Source organism: Palaemon carinicauda, chromosome 23 (assembly GCF_036898095.1).
Source record: "Palaemon carinicauda isolate YSFRI2023 chromosome 23, ASM3689809v2, whole genome shotgun sequence".
NCBI classification, from domain to species: Eukaryota; Metazoa; Arthropoda; class Malacostraca; order Decapoda; family Palaemonidae; genus Palaemon; species Palaemon carinicauda.
The window spans coordinates 112,659,689-112,679,118 of NC_090747.1; the positions used below are offsets into that span (position 1 = coordinate 112,659,689).

A 19,430-nucleotide genomic window follows, 5' to 3' on the forward strand; every position below is an offset into this window, starting at 1 on the left:
ATAATTTGGTGGGTTATTGTACATATAAATTCAATTATTGCTTTAATCACCAGCCAGTGTAAATCAGTTAGTATAGGAGTGATCCTTTCTCTAGGTGGGACACCTTTTATCAGTCTTGCTCCTCTGTTTATTATGTTTTGTTATTTCTTAAGTTGTACTTTTGGTAAATTGTCATAGATGGAGTTGCAGTAGTCAGTCCTGGTAATAGCACAGTTAATCACTAGTTTCTTTATAGAATTTTCATCCTGGCACTTTCTTATAAAAGCAATGTTTATTAGATGATAACCAGCAGTTTTTACTACATTATTTATTTGGGCATTGAAAGACAAGTTACAGTCAAGCAATATCCCTAGATCACGAACTTTACTAGATATCGGCACTGAGTCATTAAGTGATTGAAATTGTGATTGCACCACAAAATTAATGTTAGTGGAGTCCTATCAAATGAATTTCCAACGAATAGCTGAGTATTATTAGCAAGGTGTTGTCACCTATGTTGTTTATCCTCCTCATGGGTTTTGCGATGCATAGAACAGATGGGGATGGTGGAGAAGGATTGGACTGGATTTTTAATAGGAAAATAACTGACCTAGAGTTTGCTAATGACGCTGTCCTTATTAGCTAAACAGCACAAGTTTTGCCAGGCTTGCTTACCAGAATGCATGAAATATCACGGTAGGTGGGTCTCAAGAAAGAAAGACAGAGATGATGAGAACGGAAAATGCAATGGAAGATGAATTATCATTAGAAGGAGAAAGGATTAATGAGGTGGAATCATTTAAATATTTAGGAACTATGATCTCTAATACGGAGTTTTTAGATTTGGAATTTAATGATAGATTGAAAATAGTGAATCAGACAATTGCTAGGTTAAGTAAAATTTATAAGTCAAATCACCTGAAATTACATATAAAATCAGGCTATATATCAGGTTAATGAAACCGGTGTTACTGTATCGACGATATCCAACAGATTTTGTATATTTGAGAACGAAGCCCTCAGAAGAATATTGGGAATTAAATGGTAGGAGAGGATTAGAAATTAAACTTTGAGAGATTACTCAAATGCCATATGTGGATTAGATCATGGTGAGGGGTAGATAGAGATTGTTTTAGGCATGCTCTTCGCATTCCTCAAGAGAGATTATTTTACCATACTTTTCATTAGGCTCCAGAAGGCACTAGAAGAGTTGGTAGACCCAGGCCTACATGGCTGAGGACTATGTACTGTAAAGTAGATGAGGAATGGTAAGGTATTGATTTAAAAGCTCAAGATAGAGACGACTGGCGAAATCTAACCAAGGGGCTTTGCGTCAATAGGCATAGTAGATATATATATATATATATATATATATATATATATATATATATATATATATATATATATATATATATATTCGTTGGCGCCCACTCGTGTCCGAGTATTGGTTTCTGTCGCTAGCCATCAGCCTCCTATCAGAAGAAGGGTGGAGGAAACGACAGAATGCCAGTAGCTGGGTATATTGTTTTGGGTGGTCGTGGCTTTGCAACGGCCACGCACACACACTTGGCCCACATCGTTTTCACCGCGGCTCAAGACATATGAGACAGGCGGCTTCTCCGATGTTGGTTGTATCGGGCTGCCGGGTTCTTGTTATGTCAAGGCCCGCCTTGTTGCCTGCCCGACCATATACTCTGGTCACGCACTTTTGAAGTTCAATTGATTCCACGGCTTGGTCATAGCTGGAATAAAACTTATAGAATACCGTGCATTATATAGTCCTATGATTGAGAAGGCATGACTATTAGAATTCGATGCATACCTAGTATTGAGAGCAGGATTTCACTGTCTATGAAGATCTAATGCAAAGGATAGTCGTAACGAGACATTAGACCTTAAGTTCTTGGCCAACAAATTAAGATGCTGTTCAACAGCTGACAACCAAATAGGAGAACAATTTTCGAAAGAAGACAAATAAAAGAATGAAAATGCTTCTTCAGAATAGCCTGATCACCAAAAGTCCTAAGACTCTTTCAATAAGACAATTGTTTATTTAATTAATGAAACAAACCAAATATGTTTCTCAATAGTAAGTTAACAAGAATCACATTTCAAATTTTAAAAGATTTTTATAAAGTTAGGAAAAATCATTGCTGAGAACTGAATGTTGAGTAAACACTATCATCGACCTACTAACAATCATACTTTCCAGTTTTCTTAGCTACAACTTCATGCCTCATAATTTGTACCGTGTACTAATTTAGTTAGATCTGTATAAGGGATTCAGGAACCCAAGATAAGCATTATATTGAAGCACAAGAGTTGCATCATCTGCATATGCAACGAGCTCTTTTTCTAGGCCAAATTACTTACCATGAATAATGTATAAAAAGTAATGGGTCAAGAACACTACCCAGAGGTTCACCAGTTGTCACATTGTTATTATCACTATGGTGCCCATCAACAACAACTAAATTTTGTCATTTTGTACATTAGTGCAAAAGGCACTAAATATAATGCAAAATCATAGATTTTTAGTTTCTTGAAAATTACTCTTTATTGTGGAGCTAAGGAAACCTTCAAAATCATAAGCTGCTGACATTTTGCTTCATTACACTTAGTATCAGACCTCAGTGCCGGCTTTTTTTTATTTCAAGTCTCTACCTGGCTGGTTCTGTGACATGTCAAAGGTGAAATATTTAGTTCGGAAGTAAAGTAAATATCCCTAAAAGTTACGGTATTAGAACCGTAAAATGAATTTCCAACCTTCTGCAGAACATAAAATTAAGTCTACTTCTGTGGTCACTTTGCCTTCCTTCTACTTCGATAGATTACAATATTAAATTGCTAGATATTTTAGAATGGGTGGGACACACTAAGAATATATCAAGGTACCACCCATATTCAAATTAGCTTTCTTTTCATTCCATTCTATTCCAAGTCAATTATTTAAAAGATGCACTACACAAGTATAAAACTAATTTTGATAAGTCCTTTCAATGTAGATCATGAATGGGAAAGGCAAGGAACCGGTCAGTGCACTGTCATAAAATGTCTTAAGAGACCGAACATATCGATTTATGATAGAACTCACCCTGTCTCCATCCTACTAGCTAAGATAAGGATGGACCAGGCATTAGCTGCATATTACTGTGCAAGCAGACCTCTTTGATCCCCAGAGCCTGTTATCCCTAGTTCACAGGGAGAGTAAATTTGTGATTTTACCTTAAATCCATCATCCCGTGAGCAGAGACTAAACTCCAGGTCCACTAGTTGAAAGTCAGGGACAATCCCAGTCAGCTATGTCACTCAATCAATCTGCCCCTAAGTGTCATATCTTTTCATGTTTAGCTATCATCTTGCTAACTTGAGTGCATCCACATAAGAGTTGTTCATAGAAGTGAGCTGACTGATATTTAAGCCAATTAGTGTTAGAAACCCAATTACTCTTTTTAAAAGTGTTACATTAGTTAGTGAAGGTAAAGATGTCCCAGGAAGGTAATAGTTCAAGTTCTTTCTGCTCAATTAATATGAAGCTGATGATAGTCCTTAATCTCAAGTAATAAATCCAAAAAGTAAGCTTGCAACAAAATCGTGGAATGATCGAAAGCCCAACTCCAATTGCTAAGTAAAGTTTTGTTGCTTATCTGGTTATTTCATTGAGGAAGGAACCTATGAACATAGAAAATAATCTGCTGTGTATTCAGTTATGTTGATGTGTTTTACTAGTTATAATAACCCTACTTGTACAGCGACTAATGGTCTATTGGACTAGCTACTGCCTTCTCAAATTACTTGCAGGCTTCAGGAAAGTTCCCAATTACTTCTCAATTGCAATTACTATGTCGGTTTCAATCGGATCTTTCCTTCAGTTGAAGACGATAAATGATTGAGGTCTATTTGAATTATGTAGGGATAGTCACAGTAATGCCTATTTTTTTTGTAGTGAAAGAGCTTTTAGACATAAAGAATTGGAATTTTTCCATTTAGTTCCTTACATAGGGGAACACTTGAAGGTAATCTTTCTTCATCTAATCTCATAATCTCATGAAATGATGGATTACATAAAGGATTTTATGTAAAGGAACTTTTTCAGTTTTTAACTTGAAGTATACTGTTTAATTCCATTACCAGTCAAAGGCGCAAACATTTTCTTTGGACGATGAAAAAACAAGTACTGAATCGTAAAGGTCTTGATAGTTATATGAGGATGAGAGGGATAAATGTTGAAAAGAAATAGTATGTAAATTGTACGGTAACACACATAACCTCAATTGTTAATTGAAAGCCTACAAAGTAGATAAGCACCCCTTGCTGGTAGATTTTTTGGTGATTTCTAATTATTTAACCTTTAGACTATATTGATTAACTTTAAAGCCTAGAAGAATATTGTATTTTTAGAAAATAGGATGACATTCTTAATATATGAACAAATGGTATCAGGATAATAAAGGGTATTATTTCTGTTATAATGCTGATATTTATTATCTTTTTTAGATACACATTATTTTTTGTATACAGTATTTTCCATGCGTTCCTTAAAAGCTAAGAATCAGGTTATCTAGCCTTCTGAGTCATTTATGAGATGTGTTGCTGAAAAGCGAGAGAATTAGCATCCTAGAGGGAAGACCTCTTTAATTCCTTTAGTCTCGCAGATGGCACGGTAAGCCTTTGCAACATGACAGGCATTTCTGCTTGCAAAGCACATCTTTCTGAAAGGCTCTGGGCGCACGACTGGATTGCATCGTGATCGAACTCCAAAGAGGGCTTGGCAGTGAAGCGCATGTACCACTGGAACCTGCATGGGACTTACAGGAGCAACTTGAGGGGTCTGGCACTGCTGATTTTCCTGCCAGGACTTGACAAGTTCTTGCATATTAGGTGCCCATGTACCTTGAGGAGTCATCCAGTCATTTCCCATCTCACCATCATAGGTGCCTAAAAGACCAGCTACTTTTCCAAATGTCCAGCCAGACACTTCAACTGATGCTGCGTGGCTCATTCTGTAAACACGAAGTGTTATGAATGGTGTTCTCACTTTGATCTTTTCCTGATCTTTGATGATCTCGACTTCACCTTGAACCTCTCTAGGGCCGCTGACAGGACGTCCATTCACGGTAACGGTAAAGTCAGGTTTGACCTCCATTGTAGCTCCAGCTGCCTTCATAATGAAGTGTGGGGAAGGAGCAGACTTCTGATTTTCCATCATCAAGGAGTGAGTCTTGTACTGTGCAAGCAAAACTTTGCATGGAGAATGAGGTACTCGTAGAACTGCTCCATCAAATGTAAGGATCTCGGTTCCATCAACAACCATGGCTGTACGATTGAAAGGTGGTAAAAGATAACGAGCATGACGAGGGAGGAATTTGTAGTAAGTCCACACAATGTTATCAACTGAAGTTGGCATAAGGGCTTCCAACCACCACAATGCACGGTCAACGACTGGAACTGGATTCAGTGATACATAAGACAAAGCTTGAGGAAGCGAGTGCACTGGTCGGCGAATAGGTAGCTGTAACTGGAAGTGACGACCTTCCATCTGAACAGGTAGTAAGAGTGCTTGTTGTACAACATTCTTAACCCACATATCTATGCTCTTGAACATCATGTGATCCTAGAATAAAAAAGGAAAAGATATAATTAAAGAATTTTCCCCTTAATAAATAGGATGCTGGTGTATATATTGAAGTATAACAAAATGTCTTTTTTCAATTATTCAAGTGGTCTTACAAAATTCATATGGTTGACAATCCAGTTAACGATATGTGTGGATTTCTTATAAAGCATGATGTTACGTCGCTGCATGTCAACATTCCTTCTGAGAGTAGACTTGATTTTGCTCAGAATCTGCTTCAATCCCTGGTATTCCTCTTGATGGTTCCTCCAAAGGGATTCAAATTCGGATTCTACATTCCTATAGACAGAACTCTCCTGGAACTCTGACCACCAGCGTTGAATTTCCTGAGGCATTTCACCAGTCTTCATACCGCGAGCAGTTCCCACCACAACTGTGAAAAAATATATATGTTTTCACAGGTTTTATTCCCAGCGTATCTACAAGTTTCCACAATGAAGCAGTTTAATTTTCTATATCTTTTTATTCCTAATTTTACCGTGTAATCTTCCATTTAAATCTTAAACAGTATAAATTTCAGTACTAACCCACCACCCTAATTCAAAATACCTTATATGAGGCAAATGAAGAAATGTAAGTTTCTTCATACTTTTACCACAAAATATACTGATATATGCAAGTTAATGCCTTTTAAATCTGTTAGAACAAATTTACAATAATACTTCAATTATATGAAAAACTGATAAGTTTATCTCATAAGAATTATATTACCTTCCTTGACGACACTAGTTAATCCAGAAAATTGTTCTTTAAGAGTCCTCATCATGTCGGATACAGATGAGGATAAAGTTTGTTGGAAGTGAGCATACTGAGACCAAAGTTTTGAGCATCCTTCAGCAATGTTAGTGACAAGGTCACTGTGAGTCCATTTTCTGATATTATCTAATCTAGGAATGACTAAATCGTTTTCTAAGTCAGAATAGATCCTTGAGGCTTCATTCTTCATTTCCTGCCATAATACTGACATTTGGGCAGAGGGTGATCCGGAACCCTCTTTTAAAACTTCCGTGCTCATAGAATCCATCCAGTTGCCTGCAGATGAAATGTGGTTCCTCCAGATATCTTGAAGTTCACTCTGAAAAATATAGAATGTCACCTCAAGGTGCATTTGATGCTTTTTTTCATATTTAACTAAGAAATTGGAAGCTTAAAATTATTGATTATATTAGGAAAATATATTTGATCATACCTTGATTTGATGCAGCTTTTCACCTTCATACTTAGTTTCCAGCTTCATCATTGAGGGAGAAGTAAGCATCAAACGAGCCATGCCGATTGGCCTTTTCTCCATGGTTTCTGGGTTGGCTTCTGAGATGCAGACCTCGACATCCTTCAATCCTTTCATACCAATCTTGGTTACATGCATTTTGTCACTTCCATGCTTCCTTGTGGTCATTTCTATAAATGCTGGCTTGCAAAGTTCAGAATAAATATCATAAGTTCCAATAAGAGAGGTCATAGCCTTGCCTTCAGCTCGGATTCCATAGCAAGAAGAACTCTGATGAGGATGCAGTGCTAGAGCAATGTCTACAGCCTTTTGATTTTCATTCTTCACCATGAAAGAAATAGCAGCATTTCTGCCAGACCTCATATCTATTCTTCCTGACATCAAGAAAGAAGTAGGAGAAGAGTGAGTCTTGTGGAATTTAATGTCAAATCCATAATTACCAGGACCATGGGCAGCACGTACAATTACTTTGGGCTGAACTTTGAGTACCTGAAATATAAGTTTTATGAATTAAAATAAGAATATAGTTTTAGTAGAAGATTATTTCTTTATTTATTTATGAGACTTAAGAAATAATATAGTTTGTATAACACACCTTTCCTGAAAGTTGTGCTTCAACGACGACAGTGTTTTTAGCAAAGATGCTGGATTCCAATTTTCCAATAATCTTATCTTCTGGTTTCTGGAAAATATCTAATTCTACAGTTCCTGTGATCTTCTCTTCACCTCTTCGAAGTTGAATATCCATTCGATGGTCCCTCTCTAGACTAGGATGACTGATACGTCCTTCAAATCTAGACTCTCTATTCCAGTCGGAGTGAGATTGGCGTAATGCAATTTCATACTTTGCACTACTCATACCCTTGTGAGGAATGAACCCACAGTGGCAGTCAGAACAGGGTGTGCCAGTACAGTCATTACACTTGCATTCTCCCTCCATTGTGCGAGAAGGTGTCATGAGTAACAATGAAAGAGAATGACGTTCATGGTTCTTGAAGTGAGCACGATAAAGGGCAGAAGAATGTGTTGCCATAGATGTCATGGATGATGAGGTAGAGGATAGGAGATGTTCCAATGCCTTCATAAGTTCAGATACTTGTTTGAGGTTGAGTTCTACTTCAAATCCTTGAACTCCACCCTCAGGAGAAAGTTTTAGCTTATACATTGCACCATTTACAGGAGAGCCCATTTCAATGACCCACTTAGTACTGTATTCACCTTGTTGATTATTCATCTGAAGTTGGGTCCTTATTGGTTGTTGGAGTGATGGGCAGGAAATGTCAATCTGCAAATTATTAATATTCTTGTTATCACTGAATTGCTTACAGAAATCTTTTTTTAAACTTCTTGATAATTATTTAGCTGTGAATATATGGTTATCAAGAAAAAATAGTTTAAATGACTTCTTCACATTGCTATGGACTTACTTTATTTATTGAGTCTATCAATGAATTAAAAAAAGGACTATATTCAATTTTTCATTAGACAATAAAAAAAATTTATATAAAAAAGTCATGTAATATCAGGACGTAAATTGTTCATTATACGACGCAGTATAAAAAAAGAATTGAAAATTAAGCTTTTTCCTGTATTGTTCAGTTATGAAGAGTACCAATAAAAAGTGTCAAATCTATCTTAAATATAAGTAATAGTTTACCTTTAGATCAGCTTCCCTTTGGGTTGGAGTCCAATGATGCATTGCTTCCAAGTTCATTGTTGACTGTCGACCTTCAGGAGCATTAAGATCTACTTTGGTCATCATCTTGCAGTTGCGAAGTCCTTCACGCCATTCAAGAGAAGTTTGGGAATTCCACTTATACTCTTTGTTTTCGGGTGTCCTGAGAGTTCCTTCTATCTCTACTTTTGGTCCTGAGGACTCTTTCTCTACCATTACCATAGCATTCATTTTGTACATTTGTTGGCTGGGAGTAGTAACTTCTAGCATCAAGTTGTTCCTTCCAATAAACCAAGTGCGAGGATCGCTGAGCTTTAGTTCAGCTTTGAACTGATGCTGTTTCTCTAAGTAAATCCAGTTACCCCTATAAAAGTAAAAATATCAAGAATATATTACCTAATATAAACAGGACATTAATATAGGATTATGCATGATAGTTATTGATACTAAAAACTTCACTGTAAAAGTGTAACATTAAGAACTTACTGGATAACACAGTCTCGTAGAGTTGCTAATGGATTAACCAGTCTGACTTCAGCCTTGATTTTCTTATTTGGGTTACGATCAGCATCCCAGGCTAATTCTGCATTTGCTCTCTTGCTTTCGAAATCAATATCAAAGAATCCTTTCCTCCTCAATGGAGAAGAGCTCTTTGGCATAATGAGTTGATTAAAACTGAGGTGAAGAACTTTCTCGCTAACTATAACATTCATGGTCTTTTCTACCATTGATGGGACAATCATTTTAAACTGCACATTTGTTTCTTTTCCATCTTGAGTTGCCATGTTCCATTCTGTAGCAATAAGACGTTCTTCTCTGTTCTTTAGCTCAAATGTGAAGGCCTGCTTTCCATGCATTAATACAACGGAAGTCGAGACTGTGTAGGGTTGGAAACGAAGTAAAACAACCCTCATCTCGGTCTTAAACTGAGTGTTTCTAGAAGAGATCATAGCTGTGAGTGGTCCTTCTACTTGGAGAATAGGACTTTCTCCATGTTTAGCAACTGCTTTAACTTGATACTGAGAACTTCCTTGACCTGCTGCAGAAGCTTGAAGCATCATTTTCTTCATGCGTGCTGGGATATCAAGCTAGAAGAAGATTAGTCAATTAGTTTCATAGACAAGCGTTCAACTTATTGTTCTCTTATAAAAGTGAATTTTATTATGATCACCCAAAAGAAAAAGAAAAAAAAATACTCACTAATAACTTCAAATGATGTGTTTCTCCAGACCGCATCAACATCATCTCGACTTCGATAACCTTTGCACTTTCTCCTTGGGAGACCACTTGTAATACAACTCCCTTTTTACTTTCTTGATTGTATAAAACAAGGTTTTTCTTATATCTGGCGCTTCCAATTTTAGCTAAAAAAGAAAAAGATATGGAAATTAAGTTCTTTTACCAGTTTGAGGAAAATAAACAGGCAAGAACACCTTTCCTATGATAAAGAAATATTTAGAAAACTACAAATAATAGAACATATTTATAGCTCTTATTCTAGGTATTCATTTAAAATCTTCGTTAAAGAAAATTTGTTCCAATACTTAGCAGAAAGAAAATAAGTTAATGCTTGATGGACCATCTCAAAAGCAAAATCAACAACCTTGATATTGTACAAACCTTCAAGATTAGTTTTCAGTGCCATATCCATGAATGAGCTTCCTTCCATGACATGGGTGGCAGTCATTTCAACCTTCTCATTTCCTTTCTGACCAAACTTGAGTTCTGACTTGTACTGTGATTCACTTTCCTTCCTTACAAAAGAGACCAAGTGCCATTGTCGGAATGCAAGGTTTGTTTCAAACTTGCGCAGCCTTCTTGGATAAGGAATCATGGATCCCTCAATGAAACACATATCTGCGCTAGCTGTTGAAAGAGTTACAAAGATAGATATACATATATAGCTTTTTGAAATATTTCAACAATTAACCAAACTTATCACATATATATACAAATTATATGTAATTTTTTATATGTTATGTCAGTAGCAATGATTATCATATGTAATGAATACCTTCAAAGTTGAGTTGGACACGTTCCCTAACTGCAGCTAATGTCTGCAATGCCATATCCAATTTAACTTCTTCTCCTTCTCCAATCATCAAGAACTTAGCTTCAATACCCTTTGTACTAGGATTGTACTGTCTGCTTTCACTGAAATAAGCAATCATCTCTAGTTGTTTTTCTGATTGAGTCCACTTTCTGGTCATCTGGATCTTGATACCTCCTAAACGCTCTGATTCAAACGTTGCAGAGATTTTCTTTGCCTCTCCTTCATTAGTAGAGGAAATAAGAGCATTGCATTTCCTTGGGGAGGAAGATCCTGGAGTTTCGAGCTCAATCTTTATTACTCTCTTTCCTCCAGTGTTTTCTTCTCTACCCATTACACGGATTCCTCTCATACCCGAGTCGGCCTTTTCTAAGAACACTTGGATGTTAGCAGGTGGACCAAGAGGAAGACCTTCACTGCGGAAAATATTTGGCATGTTGACATCGTAACAAAGTTTAAGTCCTAGCATTGGTTCCAGTTTCATTACACAAGACCGAGATTGGAATCGTGTGCTTCGTACAGATGAAGGATTGATTTTCGTCTCTTCTTGACCCATTACTCTCTTCATGAGGTAGATTTCACTCCTCATATTCAATAATTCCATTTTCTCTGGTATCTCTAATGTTACCTCAAAGCCTTGACCAGATGTGTATTTGGCATTAATGCTAGTTCCAACATTTGTTGAAATACGATTCCTCATTTTGATTCCAGTTCGAACAATATGGCAGTCATAGCCAATAAAGGCATCAATTTGAGTTGATAGACTTGGGTAGAATTTCATGACACCAGGAGTGCCGGACATTAGTCCCCTGACGCGAGATTCCATCTTAAGACCAACCATAGCAGTTCCCTCTAGTTTCATTTTGAGAGGTAATCCTTGCATTGTAGGCAAATGATAATCAAGGTAAAGCTGAGCTGCCCGTACTGTATCCAGGTTGTTTTCTGCAGCTCTATTAATCATGTTGTCAAAACTATCAAACATGTTATTGATAAGTTCTTCCATTTTGATATTTTTCATATTTCCCATTAAAGATCCAAAGGCCATTTCCTGATTATTAATGCGAGCATAGAAGTCTGCTTTCTGCATATGTCTGTTTCCATATAATTTATCAAAGAGATGAGAGATCTGTGACAAATCAATAGACCTCCTTTGCCTGAAAGAGCCTTGTAACCGTTCGTTTATCTTGTTGAATGTTTCTTCAATATTTGATGAGAGATCACGGAGAATCTGTCTTGATGAGGTTTTCCTGAGGTAACTTTCTGGGCCAAACATTTCTTCTATGATTGATTCAATTCCTTCAAATCGTGCTCCAATCTCTCCAATATTGAAAGGTGTTGCTCCAAGGGCTCCCGTAAGATTAAGGTTAACTGAGCGGGGAATGAAGGATCCTGGAGCATAGATGAGATTAGACTCCATACCAGCACCTACACCAAAGGTTGGGGCATAGTATGATAGGTCAACATTACGAGAGATCTTTCGCCAGTCCTTGGTGAAGTTAGATGGCAGGACTATGGTTTCAAGCATATTTTTGAGATTTCCCTTAAAAGAAGCAGTTGATTCACGGACATTCTGCAGATGACTTAAGATGAAACTCCTCACTGAAAGATGAACGTTAAATTTACATTCATTACCAGTTCTATATTTCAAGGAAAGTCAATAAGAAGTACGCAAGAAATTTTATCAACAGGTTAATTTTTGGTTCAGAATTGACAAACATAAACTTACCCTGAGTATTTTCTGCAATAGCAATTTTATCTGTAATCTTCTTTAGATCTTCATATTTGGCACATTTGACTGCTGCTAGATATGATCCAATACGAACTTCAGTTTTCTTTCTTGGATCAAGTACAACATTAATCAGCTGTTTGATTGCTGGATGTATCTGTAAAAAACCATTATGAGAGAGAGGATTAAATAAAAATTATGCGCTTTACTTATGAATGTTAAAACTTAGCAACATCATGAGAATTTGCTTTTTTCTTTTACAGGACTCTTTGATATAATAATGCAGGTTAGTCAATATTGGTGAAAACTATTTTGTACTCCAAAGAGAGAAAAGCTACATTACTTTGAAATAATTATAGGATACTCTAAAACTAATACTAAATTCTGGCTAATTTGATTTAGAAATTAAATGTATGATAGTTTCCTCTTTGATGTTAAATTCAGATTGGACTTACTTCTGGGGTACAGCGAACGTTTCTGAAGGCTTGTGTGGCAGCGATGCGAATACCTTGGTCAGCCTCTGAATTTTCTATGCACTGCATGATTGGTCGAGCCATTTCTGAATTCATCACACCCATATTTCCGAGAGATTTGAGTAACACAAGAGCCTGCTTTCTAGTTTCTTCATTTGGTGAAGGAGTGCAAACTTGTCCTACCTTGGTGCTTAGAGTCTCAGCCAACTGACGAACAGGTGCTTTTTCTTGGCATTTGGGATTTTGCCTGCAATAAGTATGCACCATGGATGCACCAGCTAAAGTTGTCCTTGGGAAACGTTGGTACTGTTCAAATAGAGGTTTCAAAGCTTCAATAGAGTGAATACATGGTCGGGGCATGAAGTACATTGAAGCAGCATAAAGAGCAGCTCGTCCTCCAGTAGCCTTTCCAGAAACCAACTCTTGTACCATAACCTTAACTGCTCCAGATTCGTAAACAAAAGCTAATCCATCTAAGAACATACTTTCAAGCTTTTGACGTTGTTCACAGATCTGGCCTCCACGGATCTTCTCCAGAGTTTGAGGAATTGCTTCTTCAGGTACTCGGCGCATATATTGTAAGGCTTTAGCCAAATAAGATGCTGTATCTTGTTGGACTCCATGCTTCATCTTTTGACACACCTCTTTGAGCATTGCATCTAGCTTGGCTACCATTGATGGGTCCTTCTTCATTGTATGCTGGTCGTAGCGAAGAGTCTTTCTGATAAAGCGACTAGGGAGGTGAGAAACTGCTGGTGGAACGTTGTCGGTTTCTGACTCAAATCGTAAAGTTGATTCTTGGACAGCTTCTATGTACTTATAAGAACCATAGGCTGGTCGGATGATGTTCTTGTCTTTACAAGTGATGCTGGTGTAAACACCTTTTGTAATTTCTTGTTTGCATTCTGAAAAGGATTCTTCCATAGGCAAAGGAGCCTTTAGCCAAGCTTTTGTTGACTCAGCTCGGTTGATAAAATGATCTTGGCAGAACCGATGGTTTTTCATTTTCATCACAACAACCTTCTCTCCTTCATTTTTCACCTCATACATAGTTGAACAGTTACCGATGATATCAGTCTGTATAAAACAGAAATAGTAAAGATTAATAGCCTTAAATTTATACTATAGATACCAATTTTTCCTTCATAGAATCATATTTAATTATATATGTTACTGTCATGATTTATATAACAATATTTTACTGTTGTTATATTTACTAATACCAATCAGACTACTTACCTCTGTAAAGTTCAGACCCGTGTTGATAGAGGAGTTGGAAGGCAAAGTGTTCTGGAAAGCAGATGCAATTCCCTTTTTCATGTTGACAGACCAAACATCATCATCAGGATGGGCACAGGACTCCATCACCCGTCCATCGATGATAGACACGACCAAGGGGTACCTCTCGAGGAATCTAGCTTCAGAAGACCCTGAAAAATGTAAGTAACCTACAGTAACACCTGGTCGCTAAAGCTAAGTGTTTATTTTTTTCAGAATTTGTGTGATAAATGCACGTTAAATTTTAGAATGAGGACTTGGATATTTACCTGAGCCACCTCCCATAGAGGGATTCTTCATCGTGATGGCCATGTCACAGGGAGAGAGCCAGGAAAGCTCAACCTGAGAGCGCCATTCTATGTCTGTATTGGCTCCTTCAACATCTTTGAGGTTAATCCTAGACTTCCCTGTGTACGAATACACGTAGGTCTTCTCTGGGGCGTAAAAGAGTTTGGGAGATCCGGCAACTGGACATGCTCTTGAGCATAGGTTAGTGGTTGATGGCCAAGGAGCTAGAAAAAGTATAATTGTGGAGGTGACACATGCATCCTGGTATAATGAGGAGTATCTCTTAAATCTCAAAAGGTAAATCTTGAGAATGTACAAAATTAACGATTCGAGTTTCTAGCTCTAATTATGAGTAAACATTCATTTTTCAAACAGGCAGAAAATATATTTAAAAAAGGTTTAGGCTACATATACAATTTAATTTAGTGAGGTCTAGTTCTTAGAACAAATACATAGTAAGCAGCTCAAAATGAATGAATTTTGTTTATGGTGAAGACTAATTGCACAGTGGTGAATAATAGAGAATAATTACCAGCTGAAGCAGCCGCCAAGATGGCGAACACAAATAAGGCTGAGTAGGTCATGGTGTCAGCAGGCTGAGAGCACCACAACTTCTGATTATTTTCCCTTCTGGGGACGCTTTTATACTGCCTGGGACCGTTGGCATTTGATCGTTCACATAGATAAGCAGATAAGAAGAGAGAAATTTTTATCTTGGGTGGCCACACTCAGCCTTTTTGTGAAGTCTGTCTGGGATTAATCAATTGATAACCCTTCATGTTATTTTCTATCAGCTTTTATTTGACGTCTTGTTTGAAGAATACCATAAGGTAGATAGGATCTGCTAGTGTAGGATTTCAATGATGTTCCAGAAATGGATTTTTGAGACTAAAGAAATTTAATATATCTATTCATTTTGTGTCTGAACAGTTATTTTTTTCTTCATTATGGTTATTGTCATTATTATAATAGCTTATACTTTCAACTAAAAGGGATAAACATCTAAAAGTACAAAGGAAAAAAATTGTAATTTCTGGTTAAGCAGTCATTCGTCAAACGAAACGCTTGTATGGAAAGAGAAAATACAAGAATCACAAAGTTACTCGTGACATTGATCTAAATCTCTTTTCCTATTTCAATTGCACATAATTTAATCCCTTACTTGGGGAAAAAGTTATTCTTAACATTCTGTATTTTAAACTCGACCTGAAATTTTAATATTAATTTTGCCTCTTGTTCGGAATCCAGTCGGCACAAAGTAATCACTGACAAGAAATTCACACCGACATTTGTTGTAGAAATAATGCTAAAAGTTAAACCGAAACAGAGTATTATGTACCACATCAGGAATCTTCGCCACTGCAGAGTTGTCTTAAGGTAGTTCAAGATATTTGGAAAGTCTTTGTCACCCTTCGTAAGCAATACACGGAAACTACTTTTTCTGCACTAAGAAGGAAATTAAAAATCTTTTTCTCTTTTCCTGGTAGATTCTCTGGACAAAAATGGTTTGTTGTTGTTAATGAATAGAAAAAAATATTTCAAAGAAGAACGAGAAACTTTTTTAGTAGTAAAATAGGGTTCACAGTTGTTACACCAAATATAACAACATCATATTCTACCCAATGGTATACAAACTTAACCTCAGTCACCTGATCCAGACTAAAGCAAGAGCGTATGGAGGCTGCAAACCTTTGTCAATTCTAAGCTATCCACCCACCAGAAGGTCCTTATGCATTCCTATCACTTCCTAAATCCTATCACCTTTTGCCAAGTACGAATACCACATTCAGTAAATATTTCAGCAAAAAAAATATACCGAATCAAATACATAAAACCTGTGTTGAAGGTTAAAAGAATAGTCAATATTCAGCAGTGATGAACAGATTCCATGAAAATGTAGATGTGAAGAAGTGTTTAGGATAATGACTGCAAGTTTTTAAAATTTGTTAAGGTTGATCATATACATCTTAAATTACCTAAATTATGGCAGAACAGTATTTTTTGGCAACATTACTAGAAAAAAAAATGTAGATTAATAAACCAAAAGAACTGAAGACAGCACATTTGGGAAGCAAACCTCTCTTTTGACATTGAGTAAAAGCCTATTTGGAAATAAGGGGAAAATACAGGTCCTTTCACCTGGAAAACCATTGATGTGTTCATTTACTGAAGATTTTATATTCATTTAATTTATAGCTAAGAGATTATCAACTACCCACAGTAGATTAGGATTATTATTATTATAATTTTTTATTCACAGTCTACAGTGACTGGTGGTTTATAGTGTGGGGTATCGATTTACATCCAGGTTCTTTAGGAATCCATGACTTTCCTTACTATATGTGTGTTTTCTAGTACTGCACGATTCTGCAGAAGTCCTGCGGCTATATTAGTTCATATCTTCTCAAGATTCCTTTTCGATGACTTGGGTATGGTCCCTAGAGCTCTTATGATTATTGGTACCACTTGTACCATGAGTCGTGGTATGAAAATGAAACGATATCCAACAGATTTTGTATATTTGAGAACGAAGCCCTCAGAAGAATATTGGGAATTAAATGGCAGGATAGGATTAGAAATTAAACTATGAGAGATTACTCAAATGCCATATGTGGATGAGATCATGGTGAGCGGTAGAAGGAGGTGGTTTGGTCATGCTCTTCGCACTCCCCAAGAGAGATTAGTTCACTATACTTTTAATTAGGCTCCAGAAGGCACTAGAAGAGTTGGTAGACACAGGCCTACATGGCTCAGGACTATATGTAACGTGAAGTAGATGATTAATGGAAAGGTATTGATATAAAAGCTCAAGGTAGAGATGACTGACGAAATCTAACCGAGCCTCTTTGTGTAGACGTAGGAGATGATATATATATATATATATATATATATATATATATATATATATATATTTATTTATATATTTATATATATATATAATATATATATATATATATATATATATATAAATGTATATATATACATGTTTGTATATATATACATATATATATATATATATATATATATATATATATATATATATATATATACATTATATATATACTATATATATGTATATATATATATATATTTATGTATATATATAATGTGTATATATATATACTGTTTATATATATATAATATCTATATATATATATATATATATATATATATATATATATATATATATATATATATATATGTTATACATACACACATATACTCTGGTCACGCACTTTTTAAGTTCCATTGATTCCACAGCTTGATCATAGCTGGAATAAAACTTATAGAGTACCGCGCATTATATAGTGCTATTATGGAGAAGGCATGACTATTAGAATTCGATGCATACCTAGTATTGAGAGCAGGATTTCACTGTCTATGAAGATCTAATGCAAAGGATAGTCGTAACGAGACATTAGACCTTAAGTTCTTGGCCAACAAATTAAGATGCTGTTCAACAGCTGAAAACCAAATAGGAGAACAATTTTCGAAAGAAGACAAATAAAAGAATGAAAATGCTCCTTCAGAATAGCCTGATCACCAAAAGTCTTAAGACTCTTTCAATAAGACAGTTGTTTATTCAATTAAAGAAACAGACCAAATATGTTTCTCAAAAGTAAGTAAACAGGAATCACATTTCAAATTTTAAAAGATTTTTAAGAAGTTAAGAAAAATTATTGCAAGACCTGAATGTTGGGTAAACACTATCCTCGACCTACTAGCAATCATACTTTCCAGTTTTCTTAGCGTTCAACTTCAGGCCTCATAATTTTTACCGTGTACTAATTTAGCTAGATCAGTATTAAATTGATTCAGCAACCCAAGATAAGCATTATATTGAAGCAGAGGGAGTAGCATCATCTTCATATGCAACGAGCTCTTTTTCTAGGCCAAATTACATATCATGAATAAAATATAAAAAGTAATGGGTCAAGAACACTACCCAGAGGTTCACCAGTTGTCTCATTCTTATAATCACTATGGTGCCCATCAACAACAACTAAACTTTGTCATTTTGTACATTAGTGCAAAAGGCACTAAATATAATGCAAAATCATGGATTTTTAGTTTCTTGAAAATTAGTCTTTATTGTGGAGCTAAGGAAACCTTCAAAATCATAAGCTGCTGACATTTTGCTTCATTACACTTAGTATCAGACCTCAGTGCCGGCTTTTTTTTTATTTGAAGTCTCTACCTGGCTGGTTCTTTAACATGTCAAAGGTGAAATATTTAGTTTGGAAGTAAAGTAAATATCCCTAAAAGTTACGGTGTTAGAACCGTAAAATGAATTTCCAACCTTCTGCAGAACATAAAATTAAGTCTAATTCTGTAGTCACTTTGCCTTCCTTCTACTTCGATAGATTACAATATTAAATTGCTAGATATTTTAGAATGGGTGGGACACACTAAGAATATATCAAGGTACCACCCATATTCAAATTGGCATTCTTTTAATTACATTCTATTCAAAGTCAATTATTTAACAGATGCACTACACAAGTATAAAACTAGTTTTGATAAATCCTTTCAATGTAGTGCATGAATGGGAAAGGTAAGGAACCGGTCAGTGCACTGTCATAAAATGTCTTAAGAGACCGAACGTATCGATTTATGATAGAACTCACCCTGTCTCCATACTACTAGCTAAGATAAGGATGGACCAGGCATTAGCTGCATATTACTCTGCAAGCAGATCTCTTTGATCCCCAGAGCCTGTTATCCCTAGTTCACAGGGAGAATAAATTTGTGATTTTACCTTAAATCCATCATCCCGTGAGCAGAGACTAAACTCCAGGTCCACTAGTTGAAAGTCAGGGACAATCCCAGTCAGCTATGTCACTCAATCAATCTGCCCCTAAGTGTCATATCTTTTTTTTATTTAGCTATCATCTTGCTAACTTGAGTGCATCCACATAAGAGTTGTTCATAGAAGTGAGCTGACTGATATTTAAGCCAATTAGAGTTAGAAACCCAATTGCTCTTTTTAAAAGTGTTACATTAGTTAGTGAAGGTAAAGATGTGTCAGGAAGGTAATAATTCAAGTTCTTTCTGCTCAATTAATATGAAACTGATGATAGTCCTTAATCTCAAGTAT

At 36.1% G+C, this 19,430-nt stretch overlaps 1 protein-coding gene across 1 annotated transcript; it reads right to left on the reverse strand.

Moving 5' to 3' along the window:
• Positions 1-4,457: 4,457 nt before the first annotated feature.
• Positions 4,458-14,942, reverse strand: LOC137617380 (vitellogenin-like). Its single transcript, XM_068347402.1, has 15 exons — positions 14,865-14,942; positions 14,314-14,556; positions 14,006-14,196; positions 12,749-13,843; positions 12,294-12,450; positions 10,532-12,166; positions 10,138-10,383; positions 9,718-9,881; positions 9,004-9,605; positions 8,500-8,881; positions 7,438-8,127; positions 6,804-7,331; positions 6,326-6,689; positions 5,710-5,987; positions 4,458-5,593 (listed from the first exon to the last, which is right to left on the reverse strand). Exons 1-15 carry the CDS (start codon positions 14,914-14,916, stop codon positions 4,589-4,591), a joined length of 7,632 nt encoding a protein of 2,543 aa, XP_068203503.1. The 5' UTR covers positions 14,917-14,942; the 3' UTR covers positions 4,458-4,588.
• Positions 14,943-19,430: the final 4,488 nt, after the last annotated feature.

What these genes read in the sequence shown, in the direction of transcription:
- LOC137617380 (XM_068347402.1), bottom strand. Translation starts at nt 14,916, where the DNA reads ATGACCTACTCAGCCTTATTTGTGTTCGCCATCTTGGCGGCTGCTTCA. An exon ending in CTCTATGGGAGGTGGCTCAG is followed by an intron (nt 14,197 to 14,313) that starts GTAAATATCCAA and finishes TACATTTTTCAG; the next exon opens with GGTCTTCTGAAGCTAGATTC. An exon ending in TATTGCAGAAAATACTCAGG is followed by an intron (nt 12,167 to 12,293) that starts GTAAGTTTATGT and finishes TTCATCTTTCAG; the next exon opens with TGAGGAGTTTCATCTTAAGT.